The 18,626-nt window shown below is 43.3% G+C and overlaps 1 protein-coding gene across 1 annotated transcript in view; it reads right to left on the bottom strand.

Moving 5' to 3' along the window:
- Positions 1-8,908, bottom strand: part of grk6 (G protein-coupled receptor kinase 6) — a gene marked incomplete at its 5' end in the record, with an annotated part of 94,684 nt that extends 85,776 nt beyond the window's left edge. The window contains one exon of the mRNA XM_079247110.1: positions 8,857-8,908. Coding sequence (XP_079103236.1) covers positions 8,857-8,908 — 52 coding nt within the window. The remainder of the gene's footprint in view (positions 1-8,856) is intronic.
- Between the last annotated feature and the right edge of the window lie 9,718 nt (positions 8,909-18,626).

Here is an 18,626-nt window from a genome sequence, read left to right as displayed (position 1 = left end):
GACCGAAGCCTCATTAGAAATGGTCTCCATGGAAACGTCGCTTCAAGAAGCCAGAAAAGGATGAGGTCACATGACAAAGAACTGGACAAAAGATCAGTGGAAACAGGTCTGATGGAAGGACGGGTCCTCCCCAAAACCTGGACCTTAACGGGTCTGATGGGGGGACAGACCCTCCCCAGAACCCAGACCCTAACGGGTCTGATGGGAGGATAGACCCTCCCCAGAACCGGACCTCCACCTCAGTGAAGCAGTTTCGGATCATGTGAATAGAACAGAACAAAAGACAGAAACATGGAATTCTGACATTGGCGAACGTTTCCATGTCAACGGTGGAGAACATGAAGACCTGTAAACACAATTGACTGAAACTTTTTCCAACAGCAGAAGAAAAACGCTGCTCAAACCAAACATTCACTTTGAAACTCCCTCAAACTGTTTCTGCTGCATTTCCACTCGTCTCCTGTTTTCCTACGTCACCTGAAAAACCTTCAGGTCCTAGACAACAGCACAGAAAGCACTTACAACCCATTAACTCTCCGAGCCTCGAAGAGAATGTTACCGAGTCTCATGAATCAACTTTGTTCTGATCATTTTCTGCTTGTTCCACCGATATTTCCCCAGGAGAACTTTCCCCTGTACGTTTAGCCAACAATGCACTGTTCTGTGCGGATAAATGACAGTTTTAAGAGGTATTAATTCTTTATTTACATGTGAGGGATGTAATCTGAGCGCATGGTTCGCACAATGAGTCTCTGTTCACTGGAAATAGCTGAAACTGGGTGATTACGTAAAGATGGAAGCAGATGTGGGTCAAAGATCAGCAATTAGCAATAATAAATGACATTATTCCAATTAAACGTGTCATAATAGGTTGGTTTCTGGTTTATTTCTTGTTCTAATGTTAATGTCAGTCCTTCCAGTTTCCTGTTTTATTTTGTAGGTTTTTATTTCTGTTTGCTTCCTGTTCATCAGCACACCTGCTTTTATTTGCTAATTAGCTTCACCTGCTGCTTGTTAGTTCACCCCATATATATTTACCTCATACTCTGCCAGTTGTCATCATTTGCCCACAGTACTGATGGTAATAAACTGCTTTCTTGTGCTGGTTGGACTTATAAGATGCCTTATCTATTAAGTTCATTTTGCACCATTTCAGCCTCATAATCTGACAACTGCCCTGAAAACGCCGCGTCTGCATACTGATTTCAACTTTAAAGAAAGAAAAAGGCAAAACAGCAACATAAAAGTAAGAAATAAAAGGTTTTGGAGGATTTCAGCAGATTGGATTTTCATGAAATTAATGAGAATTCTTCACCGCTTTAACAATGTAGATGAGCAGAAATGTGTGTGTCACGCAGCTTCACATGAGCAGCCGAGCAAAAAAGGCTTTTTTTTTTGTAATTTCACTTCCTGTGTGGACTGGTTTCATTTTCGTCTCTCTCACTCCAACATACTGGCTGAACATTAGCATGTCAATACACAGCTTTGAGTTCCTTCTTTCGCTGAGAAATTTACAAGAATGTAGAAAAAAAACAAGCTTTAAATGCAGTCTGGTAATTCTCTTATGGTGTTGATTTCTTTTGTTTTATTTCCTTATTTCCTCCATTTCTTCTGTAACGGCTTCCCAAAGCAGCGGAAACAGCTTTCAGTCAGACTAATGAAACTTTTTTAATGTTTATTTGTGTGAAAACCTCCACATAATTAAACCAGTCTTATTTTAATACCCTGGAGAGAGTGGGTCACCTGGTCACACCGTCCAGAGATGACTGTTTCTTCTGAACCGTAATCTCAATCACTTCCTCTTCTAACATTTCCCGCTTCTGCCGCTTTCCTTCGAGCTTTCCAGGAAATAAACGCACTGTATGTGCAGAAAATGGCACAGAAAAAAACCTCAGAGTCTTCTAAGCCATAAGGTCTCTAAACGAAGTCTCTAAAACTTTGTGCCAGAAACATTCCTCAGATTTTGCTCCACATTGACATGAAACATCACAATGTTGCTGCACATGCTTCACGCTGAACAAATTCAGACTTCGGACGGTTAAATTCTCCATGTGGACGGCCACGAACCCGACTGGAGATGGCTGAAGGTGTTCCTCAGGGTTCAGCTTTGGGCAACGGTGGGACATTCGCTTTTATGCTGATGACACTGTTATTTATACTCACTGGTCGCTCTGTGAGGTCAACCTTCCAGGACCAGGTTGGACCCCCTGTTTCCCACAGAATGGCTTTAATTCATAGTCTCAGAATCCACAAGGTGTTGGAAACATTCCTCAGATTTTGTTCCATGCGGACATAAAGCATCTTCAAACTTCTAAGGTAAGGTAGAAAACGAATGTTCGACCTTTTAGTGTTTTTCTTAAAGTTAAGTCTCTACTATATGAAGATCACCTCCAACTTTCCACTAAGACTCTGCAACATCAGATAAAATTGCAACAAACTAAAGAAACGTGCTGCTTTTTTGCCAATTTGTCTGGCTTTTGGATTTATGCCACAAGAAGCTCAAGAATATCAGATTTTTAGGAGATTTCAGTCTTAAGGCCTTCAAATCAAATTAAATGATCATGAACACAGAGTTTGTCCACACAGTCAGCCACAAACCTGACTGTGGATGAAGCCACAAGGCTGCAGCCCTGCAGGGTTTCATCACATCCCTGCAACACACCTGTCTTAAACTAATCCGCTGTTGAATGTATTTAATATTACACCTCCCGTTCCACCACATCCCAAAGCTGCTCTGCTGGATGTAGATCTGGTGACTGTGGAGCCGTTGGAGGACAGTGAACTCATCGTCATGGTGGAGATGATGTGAGCTTTGTGACATGGTGCATCATCCTGCTGGAAGTTTCCATCAGAAGATGCTACACTGTGCTCAGAAAGGGATGGACATGGTCAGAATGGATCCATGTTGTCATGATGGTTCCAGCAAATTCTGATCCTACCATGTTAATGTGGAGCTGAACTGGAGACTCAAATGGAGGAGTTTAAATATCTCGGGGTCTTGTTCACGAGTGGGAAGGATGGAGCGTGAGATCGACAGACGGATCGGTGCGGCGTCTGCAGTAATGCGGACTCTGCACCGGTCTGTCGTGGTGAAGACGGAGCTGAGCCAGAAGGTGAAGCGCTCGATTTACCAGTCGATCTACGTTCCTACCCTCACCTATGGTCATGAGCTGTGGGTCGTGACCGAAAGAACCAGATCTCGTATACAGGCGGCTGAAATGGGTTTCCTCCGCAGGGTGGCCGGGCTCTCCCTTAGAGATAGGGTGAGGAGCTCGGTCATCCGGGAGGAGATCAGAGTAGAGCCGCTGCTCCTCCGCATCGAGAGGAACCAGTTGAGGTGGATCAGGCATCTGGTCAGGATGCCTCCTGGACGCCTCCCTGGTGAGGTGTTCCAGGCACGTCCCTCTGGGAGGAGACCCCGGGGAAGACCCAGGACACACTGGAGGGATTATATCTCTCGGCTGGCCTGGGAACGCCTCGGGATCCCCCCCGCAGAGTTGGCAAATGTGGCTGGGGAGAGGGAAGTCTGGGCTTCCCTGCTTAGGCTGCTGCCCCCGCGACCCGACCCCGGATAAGAAGCAGAAGATGGATGAATATTGTCCAGTTCTGGTGAGTCTGTGTGAATTGTAGCCTCAGTTTCCTGTTCTTACTGACAGGAGGGAACCCGGTGTGGTCTTCTGCTGCTGGAGACCATCTGCTTCCAGGCTGGACATGTTGTGCATGAAAACACTGTTTTAATACCAAACCCTGACACCCTCACTCGTGATCGTTTGTCCATCTAGCAGTAAAATGACCTCAAACACAAAACAAAGCTGGTTGTTGAATTTAAATGAAGCTGCATAGTTTGTTTTAGAACAACTTCCTGTCACCCTTCTCTCATCCCCAGTCTGCCCATTCTCGTCTGACCTCTGACCAGTAACATGCCACGTTTAAGTCACTGAAATCTCCTTTCTTCCTCATTCTGATGAGGAACCTCAGCATGTCGTCTTCAGGACTAGATGCTGCCATGTGATTGGCTGATAAGATCGGAAATGGAACAGGTGGAGCGAATGTCTCCAATCTGCAGCTTCTGATGAATGAAGCTGCTTTCTTCCAGTTATTACCTTGCAGAAAAAAGTCTGTGTCTGCATGGAAAGCCCAAACGAAGCCATGAGACTGTTTCCCAGCAGAGAGAGACCAGCCGAAGACAAAAGGAGTCTCTTTGTGTTGTGTTTGCACCATATCCTGAGACACGATGGTTAAATCACCGCATGTGTGACGAGCTGCATCCAGGTCTACATGAAGTCCATGTTTGTCTTTAATTTGCATTTTAGTGTCTTTAGAAACAGTGTTGCACCTGTCTGTCCAGGCCTTTCTGTGTCATCCAGAACCACAATATTTGATTTGGATATTAGACGTCTCATAAAAGTAGATGCAGTATTTCCATCGTCGTAACAGCAAGCTACAGCCCCCCCCCCCCCCCCCCCCCCCCATTTGTGACCTGAAGGACATTGACCCCTCCATGCACACTGCTCGTCAGCTCTAGCAGCATCTGTTGCACCTTCAGTCAAGATGAAATTATTTCACAGCTGAAATGCAGCGAGTTACAGCTGCTAGAGGAGTATAGTAAGAGTATCGGTGTGTTATAGGACGAGTATCGGTGTGTTATAGGACGAGTATCGGTGTGTTATAGGACGAGTATCGGTGTGTTATAGGACGAGTATCGGTGTGTTATAGGACGAGTATCGGTGTGTTATAGGACGAGTATCGGTGTGTTATAGGACGAGTATCGGTGTGTTATAGGACGAGTATCGGTGTGTTATAGGACGAGTATCGGTGTGTTATAGGAAGAGTATCGGTGTGTTATAGGAAGAGTATCGGTGTGTTATAGGACGAGTATCGGTGTGTTATAGGACGAGTATCGGTGTGTTATAGGACGAGTATCGGTGTGTTATAGTAAGAGTATCGGTGTGTTATAGTAAGAGTATCGGTGTGTTATAGGACGAGTATCGGTGTGTTATAGTAAGAGTATCGGTGTGTTATAGGACGAGTATCGGTGTGTTATAGGACGAGTATCGGTGTGTTATAGGACGAGTATCGGTGTGTTATAGGACGAGTATCGGTGTGTTATAGGACGAGTATCGGTGTGTTATAGGAAGAGTATCGGTGTGTTATAGGACGAGTATCGGTGTGTTATAGGACGAGTATCGGTGTGTTATAGTAAGAGTATCGGTGTGTTATAGGACGAGTATCGGTGTGTTATAGTAAGAGTATCGGTGTGTTATAGGACGAGTATCGGTGTGTTATAGGACGAGTATCGGTGTGTTATAGGACGAGTATCGGTGTGTTATAGGACGAGTATCGGTGTGTTATAGGACGAGTATCGGTGTGTTATAGGAAGAGTATCGGTGTGTTATAGGACGAGTATCGGTGTGTTATAGGACGAGTATCGGTGTGTTATAGGACGAGTATCGGTGTGTTATAGGACGAGTATCGGTGTGTTATAGGACGAGTATCGGTGTGTTATAGGACGAGTATCGGTGTGTTATAGGACGAGTATCGGTGTGTTATAGGAAGAGTATCGGTGTGTTATAGGACGAGTATCGGTGTGTTATAGGACGAGTATCGGTGTGTTATAGGACGAGTATCGGTGTGTTATAGGACGAGTATCGGTGTGTTATAGGACGAGTATCGGTGTGTTATAGGACGAGTATCGGTGTGTTATAGGACGAGTATCGGTGTGTTATAGGACGAGTATCGGTGTGTTATAGGAAGAGTATCGGTGTGTTATAGGAAGAGTATCGGTGTGTTATAGGACGAGTATCGGTGTGTTATAGGAAGAGTATCGGTGTGTTATAGGAAGAGTATCGGTGTGTTATAGGACGAGTATCGGTGTGTTATAGGACGAGTATCGGTGTGTTATAGGACGAGTATCGGTGTGTTATAGGACGAGTATCGGTGTGTTATAGGACGAGTATCTGTGTGTTATAGGACGAGTATCGGTGTGTTATAGGACGAGTATCGGTGTGTTATAGGACGAGTATCGGTGTGTTATAGGACGAGTATCGGTGTGTTATAGGACGAGTATCGGTGTGTTATAGGACGAGTATCGGTGTGTTATAGGACGAGTATCGGTGTGTTATAGGACGAGTATCGGTGTGTTATAGGAAGAGTATCGGTGTGTTATAGGACGAGTATCGGTGTGTTATAGGACGAGTATCGGTGTGTTATAGGACGAGTATCGGTGTGTTATAGGACGAGTATCGGTGTGTTATAGGACGAGTATCGGTGTGTTATAGGACGAGTATCGGTGTGTTATAGGAAGAGTATCGGTGTGTTATAGTAAGAGTATCGGTGTGTTATAGGACGAGTATCGGTGTGTTATAGTAAGAGTATCGGTGTGTTATAGTAAGAGTATCGGTGTGTTATAGGACGAGTATCGGTGTGTTATAGGACGAGTATCGGTGTGTTATAGGACGAGTATCGGTGTGTTATAGGACGAGTATCGGTGTGTTATAGGACGAGTATCGGTGTGTTATAGGACGAGTATCAGTAGGTTATTATGAGTATCAGTAGGTTATAAGAAGAGTATCAGTAGATTATAGTACAAGTATCTCATAGTTCTAACACAGCTCTATGAATCAACACAGTATTATGATTTATTTACAGGGTCCTAAATTTCTTTTGAGCCTATTTTAAATTAAACTAATGTTAAAAAAAATGGAATTTCATGAAAGCTGATATGCATCATCATCATCGTCATCATCGGCCCAAGATACAATAAAAAATGACAGAAATTTTTAAAAAACAACATATTATCTGGAAGTGGACCCTGCAGGTTTAGGTCTGCGTAACTAAACGTGGCAGAAAGGACCTAACTGTGACATAGAAAACAAACGTTTGTTGCTACTTACGAAAAAAGAAATCTATTAAATATACTGGAGTCATTTAGTTTTGACACATCTGTTTTTCCCACTGGCTCCAGTAATGGTCGACCAGTACCAGTTAATCCCAACTGAACAGCACAAACTCAAGAATTTCCAAAAATAAGGCAGGAAAAACACCTTAAATCCAGCTGCTGATGTTAAAATGATAATTACATCCCGTCCAGAAGCTTCACCATCCAGCTGCAAAGTGGAGTGGATCATGTGATGAAGCCACCCTGCATGATCAATGAAAACATCAATATCGATCACATTTTTATTTAAAAGAATGAAAGATTACCATCACAAGTATGTTGCTAAGAGACGTCAGAAACTATGATGAAGTCACTTCCTATCAGACTTTCCACCAATCAGAGAGCTTAAACTGACGGTAACGTCCAATCAGGAGCAGCCAAAGATCAACAAGTGATGAGAAAAGCAGGAAAATAATGATCCTCTATGGCTGGAATAAAGCCAAGAAGACGTTTGGGATGCAGCCGAGGTGGAGGTGCTGCAGTGAGGATAGCAGGTAGATAGTAGCAGGAGGACGTGGGAATGTCTCAAAACATTTTACATCATTTTAGCTTCGTTTACTCTGACAGGACGAGACCCTGAACGCCTCAAACCGGGGACGGTTTCTTCATACACGGGAAAATTCTGGCTCCCCAAGAGGAGGGTTTAATCCATGCGGATTAATCCAGAATGTGTCGGGATCGACCCTTTAGACGGTTTACGTCTCACTACAGCAGAACAAAGCTCCGCATGGAACACAAACCGCTTCCTAAGAGCAGGTTTACACCCGGTTCTGCTGATCTGAATTATTCTCTATAAAGGTCAGAGGTCGCCAAGGTCCGCCGCTGGAAGGGTGGTCCTGGTTCTGGTCCTGCTGGTTCTGGTCCTGTTGGTTCTGTTCCTGGTCCTGGTTCTAGTCCTGGTCCTGGTTCTGATTCAGATCTTGTTTCTGGTCCTGGTTCAGGTCAGGTTCCTGGTCCAGGTCCTGGTTCTGTTCCTGGTGGTTCTGTTTCTGGTCCTGGTTCTAGTCCTGGTCCTGCTGGTCCTGGTTCTGGTTCTGATTCAGATCCTGTTTCTGTCCCTGGTTCTGATCCTGCTCATCCTGGTTCTCATCATGGTCATGGTTCAAGTCCTGTTCCCGGTTCTGGTCCTGCTGGTCCCGGTTCTGGTCCTGTTGGTCCTGGTTTTGTTCCTGGTGGTTCTGTTTCTGGTCTTGGTCCGGGTTCTGGTCCTGGTTCTGGTCCTGTTACTGATCCTTGTGCTGGTTCTGGTCCTGCTGGTTCTGTTTCTGGTCCTGGTTCTAATTGTGGTCCTGCTGCTCCTGTTCGTGGTTCTGATTCAGATCCTGTTACTGGTTCTGGTCCTGCTCCTCCTGGTCCTCGTTCTCATCATGCTCCAGGTCCAGGTTCTGGTCCAGTCCAGCAGGTAACGTGACAGGAAGGGGTCCTCCAGCAGAATCCTTCAGGATGATGATGTCAAGGAGACAACATGACGTCACAGCAGAGGTTGCCTGGACCTCCACTCTGCAGGTCTCGTGAGGAAGGGAAGCTCGCGCCTCAACATCCTGCAGGACGATGCAGCAGCATCAGCAGGGAGACCTTCTGCGCATGCGCAGCACTTTACCCACAACTTTCCAACTTCTTCAGCAACACACAGAAAACAGTGTGACAAAGTTTCAGAGACTTTTGGCTTCAGGGGTGAAAAACGTGCAGCTTCCTGCAGGAGCAAACCTGCTTTCACGCGCTTTCACGAGAAATCTCCCACGCGCCTGTTTTGCTTCGCATCACGCAGAAAGATTTGACAAGAGGCAAAGAGGAAGTGCAGAAACTCCTCTCCTGATCCTGACAACCCCCCCCTCCCCGCTGTCCGGGGCGTCCCTCCTGCATCCCTGCTGTGCGCGCCGGACCGGCTCCGTGCGCGTGCCCGCCGCCTCCATCCTTACCTTCCCGAGCCTTCAGCAGCACCGTGTTGGCCACGATGTTCTCCAGTTCCATGTTGATGCTGTGCGGGGTTACAGCAGCGGCACGCGGGGCTCCGGGTGGTCCCCCCCTCCTGCGTCACAGTCACGCACTCCTTTCTGAACACCGTCACCTCCTCCGCCCACTGAAGGAGCAAAAACTGGATCCTCAGTCTCTGCTTTCCTACAGTCCTGTCCGGCAGCGCTCCGCACCCTTCCCCTCTTCTCCTCCTCTTCCTCCTCCTCTTCTCCTCCTCTTTCTCCTCCTCCTCCCCGCGCCTCTCCGCCCTGAAGCACCTCCCAAAGAGGAGAAAAAGCGAAGAGTGCTCACTTCGTACTTTCAAAAGTCTCTTTTTTTGTGATGCAATATAGCGAACAGACCTCTCACTCTGCTTAAATTTCCCGTAATGTTTTATTGTTACTTTAAATAAATGTTTTTCAACCTTTTTTAAGACAAAGTTACACTTTTTCTCACAAAAAAATCACAAGGCACACCACAAACCAAAAATCTTTTTTTTTTTTTTTTTTTTAAACTTTGTAATAATAATAATATAAAGTCCACTTGTCAGAGTTTGTTGAATGGAAATCGAATAAACACAAGAAAAATTAATTTTATGATCTTTCATCTGTTTGGCAGGACACAGAGCTACTTCTTCAATCAGTTATTGTTCTTATTTATTGTACTCTCAGCAGGGGCGGACTTACCATTAGGCCTCGGGCCCCCAGTTCTTTAGGTCCCCATAAAACTTGTCATACACTTATGGTTATTTATCATTTAGTTACTTATTACTAACATAAATTATGTTTTTGATTAAAATGCATTCCCTAAACTGCCAGCAGAATGCATATTACATTATGTGTGTTTCGGGGCCCCACTTCAGTCTCCAATATATGGGATCAGTCCATTGTTCTGCACATGCGCAGAAAGGATCCAGGAAGACCACAAACAACATGAAACCAAACGACGTGAAAAGGCAAGAAAAAATTAAATTAAATTAAAATCAAATAACATAAAAAGGAGCTATCCCACAGCGATGGTATTCAGCTAACAAAGAAGGAGAGCAGCAGATAGCTGCCCTCAAAGTTACGTGAAGTGACGATACCTTCTTCACTCAATCAACTAACAACGTCGACATTAGTTGGGGAGTTCAGTATCGGGTTGGGCAGGATTATGGCCTTGCAGCTTTTGTCCACTAGATGGAGCTCTAACTCCACTCAATCCTCAACGCTCGCCGCTGTCTTCTCAGTAACGTACAGGAGCTACAGTCAGGCAGCATTACAGGGCTGAGCGGAGCTACATGCTACATATGACACACTCTCTTTGCCATGACAAGTTAGTTCAGCTCTTCATTTACGTTGCATTGTTAACTTAGCAGACGTTACTGATACCTAATGTGACCTGTGTGTGTGTTAGGGCTTTTCGACCAACGAAGAACTGGTGCTGGTGCTAGAGCCAGTGCTTAGGGGGTTCAGCTCCGGTTCAGCTCCGGCGCAATCAAAGAACCCGTTTTGGTTTCGACCGAATGAGTCTGGCCGGCGCTGCGTCATTGTTGAGCGTCATCTAAAACGCCCCCCCTAAAGAAGAAGAACGAAGCAGAAAAGTGAACAATGGAGGAGTGTGTGGTTCTCCTGCAAGCTCTGCTCTTGGCCTTCCAATTTTGTGTGGGGTATCACAGAGGGGCTACTAATCTCTTAACGGTTGTACGTCCGCGTTTAACAATCAGACGCAGAGAACGGCAACTACGTCTATGGAGAAGGGTAATTATTCTGTATAATTATTGTTACTATACTAGTAGCCATTGTTAGCTACAAGATGTATCTCAGCTTAGCATGTGCTGTATATATTCAGATGGCATACTTACTAAGCAAACAAGTGACAATCATGTCTGTTTTCAGATGATATTAAGACGGATCGGAATGAGGAGGTCTCCAGTCGTCTGGGCACATCCACGGTCAGCATACTGGTGGGACTCCATTGTTACAAATTTTACCGCGCAGCAGTTTGTGCAAAATTTCTGTGTATCAAGGGAATCTTTCCAGTACATCTGCAATCAAACCAAAGGCAGCCTTTCGAAGAAGGACACCAATTATCGTCTGAGCATCCCTGCCCAAAAACGTTTTGCGGTTGCCATCTGGAAGCTTTCCGCTGGTGGAGAATACAGGACAATAAGCCATCTTTTTGGAGTTGGTCTGAGCACTGTGTATAACTGTGTTCAGGATTTTTGTGACGCCGTCATTAAAGTGTTCCTTCCGGTGCACATCGTCATTCCGGATGCCTTAAAATGAATGCAGATGGCCACATGTTTAATAACCGCTGGAGGGTGTTAGTGCAATAGATGGAAGTCATATCGCAGTTCTTGCACCAGAGAACTATCCCAGGGACTACTACAACTGCAAAGGATGGCATTCAATTGTTTTGCAAACAGTGGTGGATGGGAAAGGACTCTTTTGGGATGTGTGTGGGTTTTCCAGGCAGTGTGCACGATGCCAGAGTTCTGCTTTAGTCTGCTTTATGGGAAATTCTTAGCGATGGCCAGTTCATGGGGTCAAACAAGGTCTCAATATCTGGTTGAGAAATGGGACATTACCTCATTGGTGATCCTGCTTACCCGATGCAGAAGTGGCTGATGAAACCCTTCTCAGACGATGGAAGACTCAGTCATGAGCAACTAACCTACAACCACCGGTTGAGCCGTGCACGGTCAGTTGTTGAAATGGCTTTTGGACGGTTGAAAGGGCGATGGAGGTCGCTTTTAAAAAGAAACGACTCTAAACTGGAGCTGTGCAAGAAGATGGTGCTGACCTGCTGTGTACTTCACAATATTTGTGAGGAGCACAATGACTACTTTGAGCCAGTCCAAGACATCCAAAATCACAACCAGCCGCTTGTTCAAACAATACCAGACAACGCCAATGCTGAAGGGTCTCACATAAGGTTAGCTAATGGAGTAATTCAGCAACAACTGTGAGCATGTCCATATATTGGTCACACTCAGTTGCATGCTGCAAAACTAACTCAATTGATCAATAAAAATGAACCTGAACTGTTCAACATGGCTTTTGTTTTCTTATGAGTATCCAGTACACATTAGACCTCAGATTTGATCATATGATCTCACACCTCCTTCACATTTGTGAGCTAAAAACAAAATGCATTCACTCTGAACTTGACTTGAATATTTCTTACCTGCTCTTACGTTATCTGTTGGACGTTGTTTAATAGTTTAAGGATTGTTTAAAGGTACAAGCTATTGCACGTCTCATGACTACTAAATAAAAAGAAAACAGTAATAGCACAAAACCCACAGAATTAATATAAACAGAAACACCACTTGAACAATGAATGGTTTTATTGGATAAAAACAGACCAAAAAAAAAAAGTCTATCAAAAAAGTTACTTATTTTTTAGAGAGTCCTTCTATTACGGAAACCATATGCCCATCAGTCCAACCATGGTGCTGCTATGGTCCTCCATCCTTCTCAGGCTTTCCAGTAGCCCAACAGTAAATTGTTCATCCCTCTCGCTGTCCTGCTGTACTCTGTCCTCCGACCTTTCCGGGTAATCAGCAGGTCTGCATCAGTGTTCCACTTTCGTTTACCTGTTCACCGGACGACACATGGGCCACCAAAACATTCCCAAACAGTGCATAAGTGCTTTAAACTAACCTGTTGAAAGAATTTGTGCAGTTAACTTGTTTATCTAGTCTGCAAGACCGTGATGTGGATGTGGAGGATGGCGAAGAATGTATTCCTGGCAAAGGTGAGCTGCATGCCGCGGGCGAGAGTGTATGCTCCAACTCCACTGATGCCAGCTCTGTTGCAAACATAGGGGAAAAAAAGCAATCAGTTTTTTTACGCCACATTATACATCATAAGGACAACGCATGCATATCCAGGGACAGTCGCGTTTATTACCGGCGAACGTGAATCACGTGACTCATTTGTTTGTTAGCATGTTAGCTTCACTAACAAAAGAAAACAGTTTTAAACAGGTCAAAATCTATTCAGTCCACATCTAATACTGCAGGATATCCTCCTGTTGTACTTACCGGATTGCATAAATGTTGTATTGCTAGCCATCAGGGTTTCATCTGCCATGATCTGGGAAATTGAATTAACTGTGGCAGAGTTCAGGACGCCGGTGGTTTGATTCACTGGCTGGTCACCAAGAACGGAGTCCAAGTTACGGGTTCTTTCTGGGCCGCCCATTGCCGCTACGTCCCAGCTCTCTCTTCTGGTCTTCTGGTCCCTGAAATCTTTTTAAGTTTTTTTTAATTTATTAACCAGTTGGTTGACGCTACGCTCGTATCCAGCGGCAGACATCTTCTGTTGCAACATCTCGAACACAAAAAATACTGAAATGATGGAAATCACCTGCCATGTCGGTGCCGCCCACACCGAAGCCATAAACACGTCAAACTTTCTTTAAAATCTGTGGCCACACTGCAATGTAAAAAATAATATTAAAAAGTATCCACATTCAAATATTACTAAAAACAAAAAACACTCATGTAAAATACTAATTGCTTACCAAGCTCCCCACATGAGGCTCACCTCATCACCAGCCTCAAAAACACCCGGCACGTCCTCACACTTCCTGCCTTTTATAAACTCAGAGGCAGCCTCCACCCACCAGGTGGCGCTGGTTACACTTAGAATCGCACGAAACTTAAATATCGCAGTAAAAACATGGTAATGGACACCTGCACTTCAAAAACTTCCCAAATATCTATAAAAACCTTTTACGCTCTAAGTGGCTTTTCAGATGTGCTGATGTATCGCAAAGTGAAAACACTTTTTTTTCACATTTGTTGGTACCTAAGGACGAAGGAGGAGAGGAAATATTTATCTAAATGATCAAATATAACATATAATTAATAGGGTTGGGAAAATCGAATCGAACATTGGGATTTTTTTGTTTCTCAATTTTTAAATAGATTTTTTTTGTTAAAATATCTTTTTTTTTTTTTCAAATAGATCAAAAATAATTCATTATAAAATTTGTATTGTTTTTATTGATCTTTTTACTTGTCTTATAACAAGAGAATGACGGTCTGTTTAATTGGTTGTTTTTTTTCCTCATTGAAATTAAGGGAAAATTACGAGCAAAAAAAGTTTTATACTTTTGTTTGTTTTTGTTTTTAATATACAAAAATCAGAAATATTGAAGAATTGTGAGAATCACAATTTAAATCAAATCGGCAAACAAAAAATTGAAATCTAATCAAATCGGGACAAAAGCATATAGTCACAGCCCTAATATTTAACGTCCTTGATTGTAAAAAAACAGCAAAGTACTGAGTTCTACGAGGAATTAGAAAGAGAAATGAAGGAGAAGGGCTTTTCGACAGCAAGTCGAAAACCCTGAAACATCGCCACCTGCAGAAACCTCGTCACGCAGTCCAGATTTTACATGAACCGTAGCTTTTGCACAAAGTAGAAACGGTTGCAAATCGCAGTTTGTATTTTGTCCAAACTGTAGAAATCGGGCTTTCATTTGGCAAAAGAAACCTTAAATGGAGCATTTTGAGAGAAGTGACGCCTTGTTAAAAATCCAGACCTCAACAGATTCCTGTCTGTAGAGCTGTTAGGCTCGTCTCTCACCCAGCAGCTGCAGGAAATGGATTTCCCTGCCCAGATCAATAAAATCAGCACCACAGTGCATTAAAGGTGCATTAAGAAAAGGCATTCACTGCTTTGTCATGCATAATGCTGATACAGGTTACACACCAGGCTCAGAGTTCGTTGATAGTTATTGATTTTCATTGGTAATCGTGTTTCCTTGCCTGAAATCTCATTTGGAGGAGTGCTCAGTCTCACCCGTGTTCTTCAGCTGCCCAATGATGACGAAGATGGCGATCACTTTCCAGTTTTTACAAGCTTAAAAGAGACAGTATGCATCACTGATTCATCCTTTCAGAAAGGAGTTTCCTAAACGAGAAAAAGCATCTTGACATCTTGTTTTTCATACTGCGCTTTGCTACAATCTTTGCTTTGCTGCTGATCGAATCAGTAGGTAATCGTAAGAGTATCAGTAGGTTACAGTAGGAGCATCGGCGGGCGATAGTAGGTGTATCGGCGGGCGATAGTGAGAGCATCGGCGGGCGATAGTGAGAGCATCGGCGGGCGATAGTGAGAGCATCGGCGGGCGATAGTAGGTGTATCGGCGGGCGATAGTGAGAGCATCGGCGGGCGATAGTGAGAGCATCGGCGGGCGATAGTAGGTGTATCGGCGGGCGATAGTGAGAGCATCGGCGGGCGATAGTGAGAGCATCGGCGGGCGATAGTGAGAATATCAGTAGTATCAATGACGACGAAGATGGCAATCACTTTCCAGTTTGTACAAGCTTAAAAGAGACCGTATGTATCACCGATTCATAATTTCTGAAAGCTGTTTCCTGATCAAGAAAAAGCATCAAGACATCTTGTTTTTCACACTGCTTTGCTACAACGGTTTGTCTTCAGTAAAGCAAAAGTTGCTAATCGAATCAGTAGGCTATAGTAAGAGTATCGGTGGGTAATAGTAGGAGTATCGGTGGGCTCTCGTGAGAGTATCAGTAGTATCAATGACGACGAAGATGCAATCAAGTTCCAGTTTGTATAAGCTTAAAAGAGACAGTATGCATCCTTTCTGAAAGGGGTTGAGCTGCTACTCGTGATGTTTGTGGTGTGCAAAGCGACACACTCTGCTGACTTTCTGAATGTCTTGTAGTTAAGTGAAGGAAGAAAATGGAGGTCAATAATAATGTTGGGTTTGTGTGTTTGCATACCTCAATAAAGCTAGATAATACATAGAGACAAAGAGAAAAATCCATCCATCCTCTGCTGAGCCGAGGTCAGCTTGTGGTGGTAATAGGCTGACCTCGGTATTTAAGTTATCCCTCTCCCCAGCTTTTCCACTTCCTGCTAATCTGATGCACTCCCAGACCAAATGGGGTATATTGTCTTTCCAGCTAATTATGGATCCACCTTGGGGCTTTTCCCCCCAAATGGATGCCTTTATAAACCTCTGAAGGAAGGTAGAAAGGATGCACCAATCCGCAGGGACAAAACAGCATCTAACTTAATTAAAGTCTGGAGAAAAATCTTCTGCACAGTAGATGAGACTTTAAATCTGGCAGTCTGTACTTGCAGTCATTAACAAATCATGGAGAGTATGCAGCATGGTGCTTCACATGACATCCATCTATAAATATGTGGGTCGGATAACTCTTAAAGCCAATTAGTGTGATCTTGGTCCTTTTTAAAGCTCATGCTTGTAAAGCATGATGAGATGCAATCCAGAAAGGCTGCTGAATGGCTGTGATAGTCGCCCGGTACGCTACTATGAATGCTAATATTGCTAATATTAGCCTAGCCATTGTAAAAATGGAATTTTTTACACTACTTTACCAAACTAATGTTAACTGTATGTGGAAAAACAGATAATATTGTGTCTAAATATTTCCTATTTCTCTTGTCATGGTTATTCTGGGGTCAATTTTTAGTGCATTCCCCACTGTTAGCGGAGCAGGGAGGGATAATACAACACAAAGAAAGTAAAGTAGAATGATGATGAATGTGAATGTAATGGGCTCTTGGATTTCCTCTGTTCACCCTGTAGGTCAGGGTTTCTTTCCCCCCAGTGACATTTGTGAAATGGGAGTCACACTCCCACCTCCAATTCAGCACCTCCAAATCTGAGACCATGGTCCTCAGTCGGAATAGGGTGGATTGTCCTCTCCGGGTCGGGGGTCAGGTCGTGCCTCAAGTGGAGGACTTTAAATATCTTGGGGTCTTGTTCACGAGTGAGGGAAGGATGGAGCGTGAGCTCAACAGACGGATCGGTGTGGTTGGCAAATGTGTCTGGGGAGAGGGAAGTCTGGGCTTCCCTGCTAAGGCTGCTGCCCCCGCGACCCGACCCCAGATAAGTGGCAGATGATGGATGGATGGGAGTCGCTGACCTGAAACTGAGGTGCTTCTGACTGGATCTGCACCAGATATCACCGTCCTAAATCCCAGAAAGATTCCCAGCATGAACTGGGAGGAGAGCCAACTGGACCACGAGCACAAGCATGTATTCGGGATCCCACTTCCCCTTCCTCACGTATTGTGGGGTGAGACTGACTTGCACTGATACTGACATCGATAAGACAGTGATTTGAACAAAAACGGCCTCAACGAGCAACAAGACTTAACTGGGAACTGGTTTTTCAGACAGACACTTGTCGGCTTTATTATTTTATCATCTGTTCACATTGTGTTCTATTGTTATTCTATTTCTTTTTTTTTTTTTTTGTTTAAACAAGTGGCGACAACAAAACAGACCATTGTTGTCTGTCATTATTGTGGTCAAACCACTGGCTCTGAAGGGCTTGGCTTCTTCTATAGCTGGTCCACTTATTGTCATAGATCATTCGTCTGTTACACTATTATTACACAGTAATAAGGGTTACACAATCATATTTTTCAGTCTGCTACTGAGCTGAATCAGTTCATTCTTAAACTTTAGTTTGAGGAATTTAATTTCATTCATAAGACATTGATTTCCTAAAAAAAAAACAAAAAAAAAACTTATTTAAATGTTAGTTTAAAAATGTGTCTGTTTGAACCAAGTGAAAACCAAAATATCTATAATATATTAACATTGTTGGAAAATACTGGAAATAAAGACGCGAAAGGGAAACAACTTTATATTGATTCTGGGTTTTCATGTGTCCCTGCTGCTGGTTTGAACAAACTGTTTCCTCATGTGAAATACTCTTTAGGTCTGGGTGACACCTACAGGGTGATAACAGCACCAGCACCTCAGTGCTGATAAAGTAAATAAATTTAAAATAATTTTTAAAAAAGTTGTATGTTTTTTATCTTTCACCTTCAAGGTATTTTTATTGGTGTCGGATTTAAAAAAAAAAAAACAACTTAAGGAATTTACTTTTATTTTCAGTTTGGGTTGAATTGTAAAAAACCTTTGAAGTGTGTTGATTTTCAACATTGTTATTGTTCAATACTATGAATGTTGAGAGGCTTATAGTTTTAATCTTTACTACATAATTAGACTAAGTTGTGAAAATCCGCTGGCTCAAAAAAACTTCAACAAAGTTGTGATATTATGTGGAATATTTTCCCAAATCATCTAAATCAACTTGACGTTTTTATGTATTCTGATACCATTGATGATCAATTAATTTAACACCTTATTGTCTTAATTTATTTAATTACTTAAACAAAATAAATGTATTGACAAGTAAGGGTATATTCTCAAAAAAAAAAAAAATCAAATAAGATAAAACTCTTTCCGCTCTGCAGAGTTCCTGTCTACTTTCAAGGGCAAGCTGAAGACTCAGCTCTTCAAGGAGAACTTCAACACTTAGTATAGCTGTATTTGTTGGAAAGTTGGAGAACTTAGCCCAGTTCTTTGCAACAAACTTTATGGTATTAATTCTTTGTATTATAACATAGGTGATATTATGGGGTGGGAAGGGAGTAAGCAAACAAACAAACAAAACAAGCCTGTAGCACTTCATGGAAGAACCTGCGTCCAACTGAACAGTCCACCAGCAACTTCCTACGATGTCCTCTACTGTTTCATTTCATGCTTGTGTTGTTCTCACTCATATGTAAGTCGCTTTGGATAAAAGCGTCTGCTAAATGACTGTAGAATAGAATAGAATAGAATAAAGTTTCTCTTTTAAACTGGGAAAGTGGGCGGGGCTGCGTGTCACCTGACTGAAATTAAACGGAAGCAAACAAACACGTGCTTCCGGTTTGCTGTT

Source organism: Telmatherina bonti, assembly GCF_933228915.1.
Source record: "Telmatherina bonti genome assembly, chromosome: 10".
Lineage (NCBI taxonomy): Eukaryota > Metazoa > Chordata > Actinopteri > Atheriniformes > Telmatherinidae > Telmatherina > Telmatherina bonti.
This window is presented reverse-complemented; position numbering and strand designations above follow the sequence as displayed.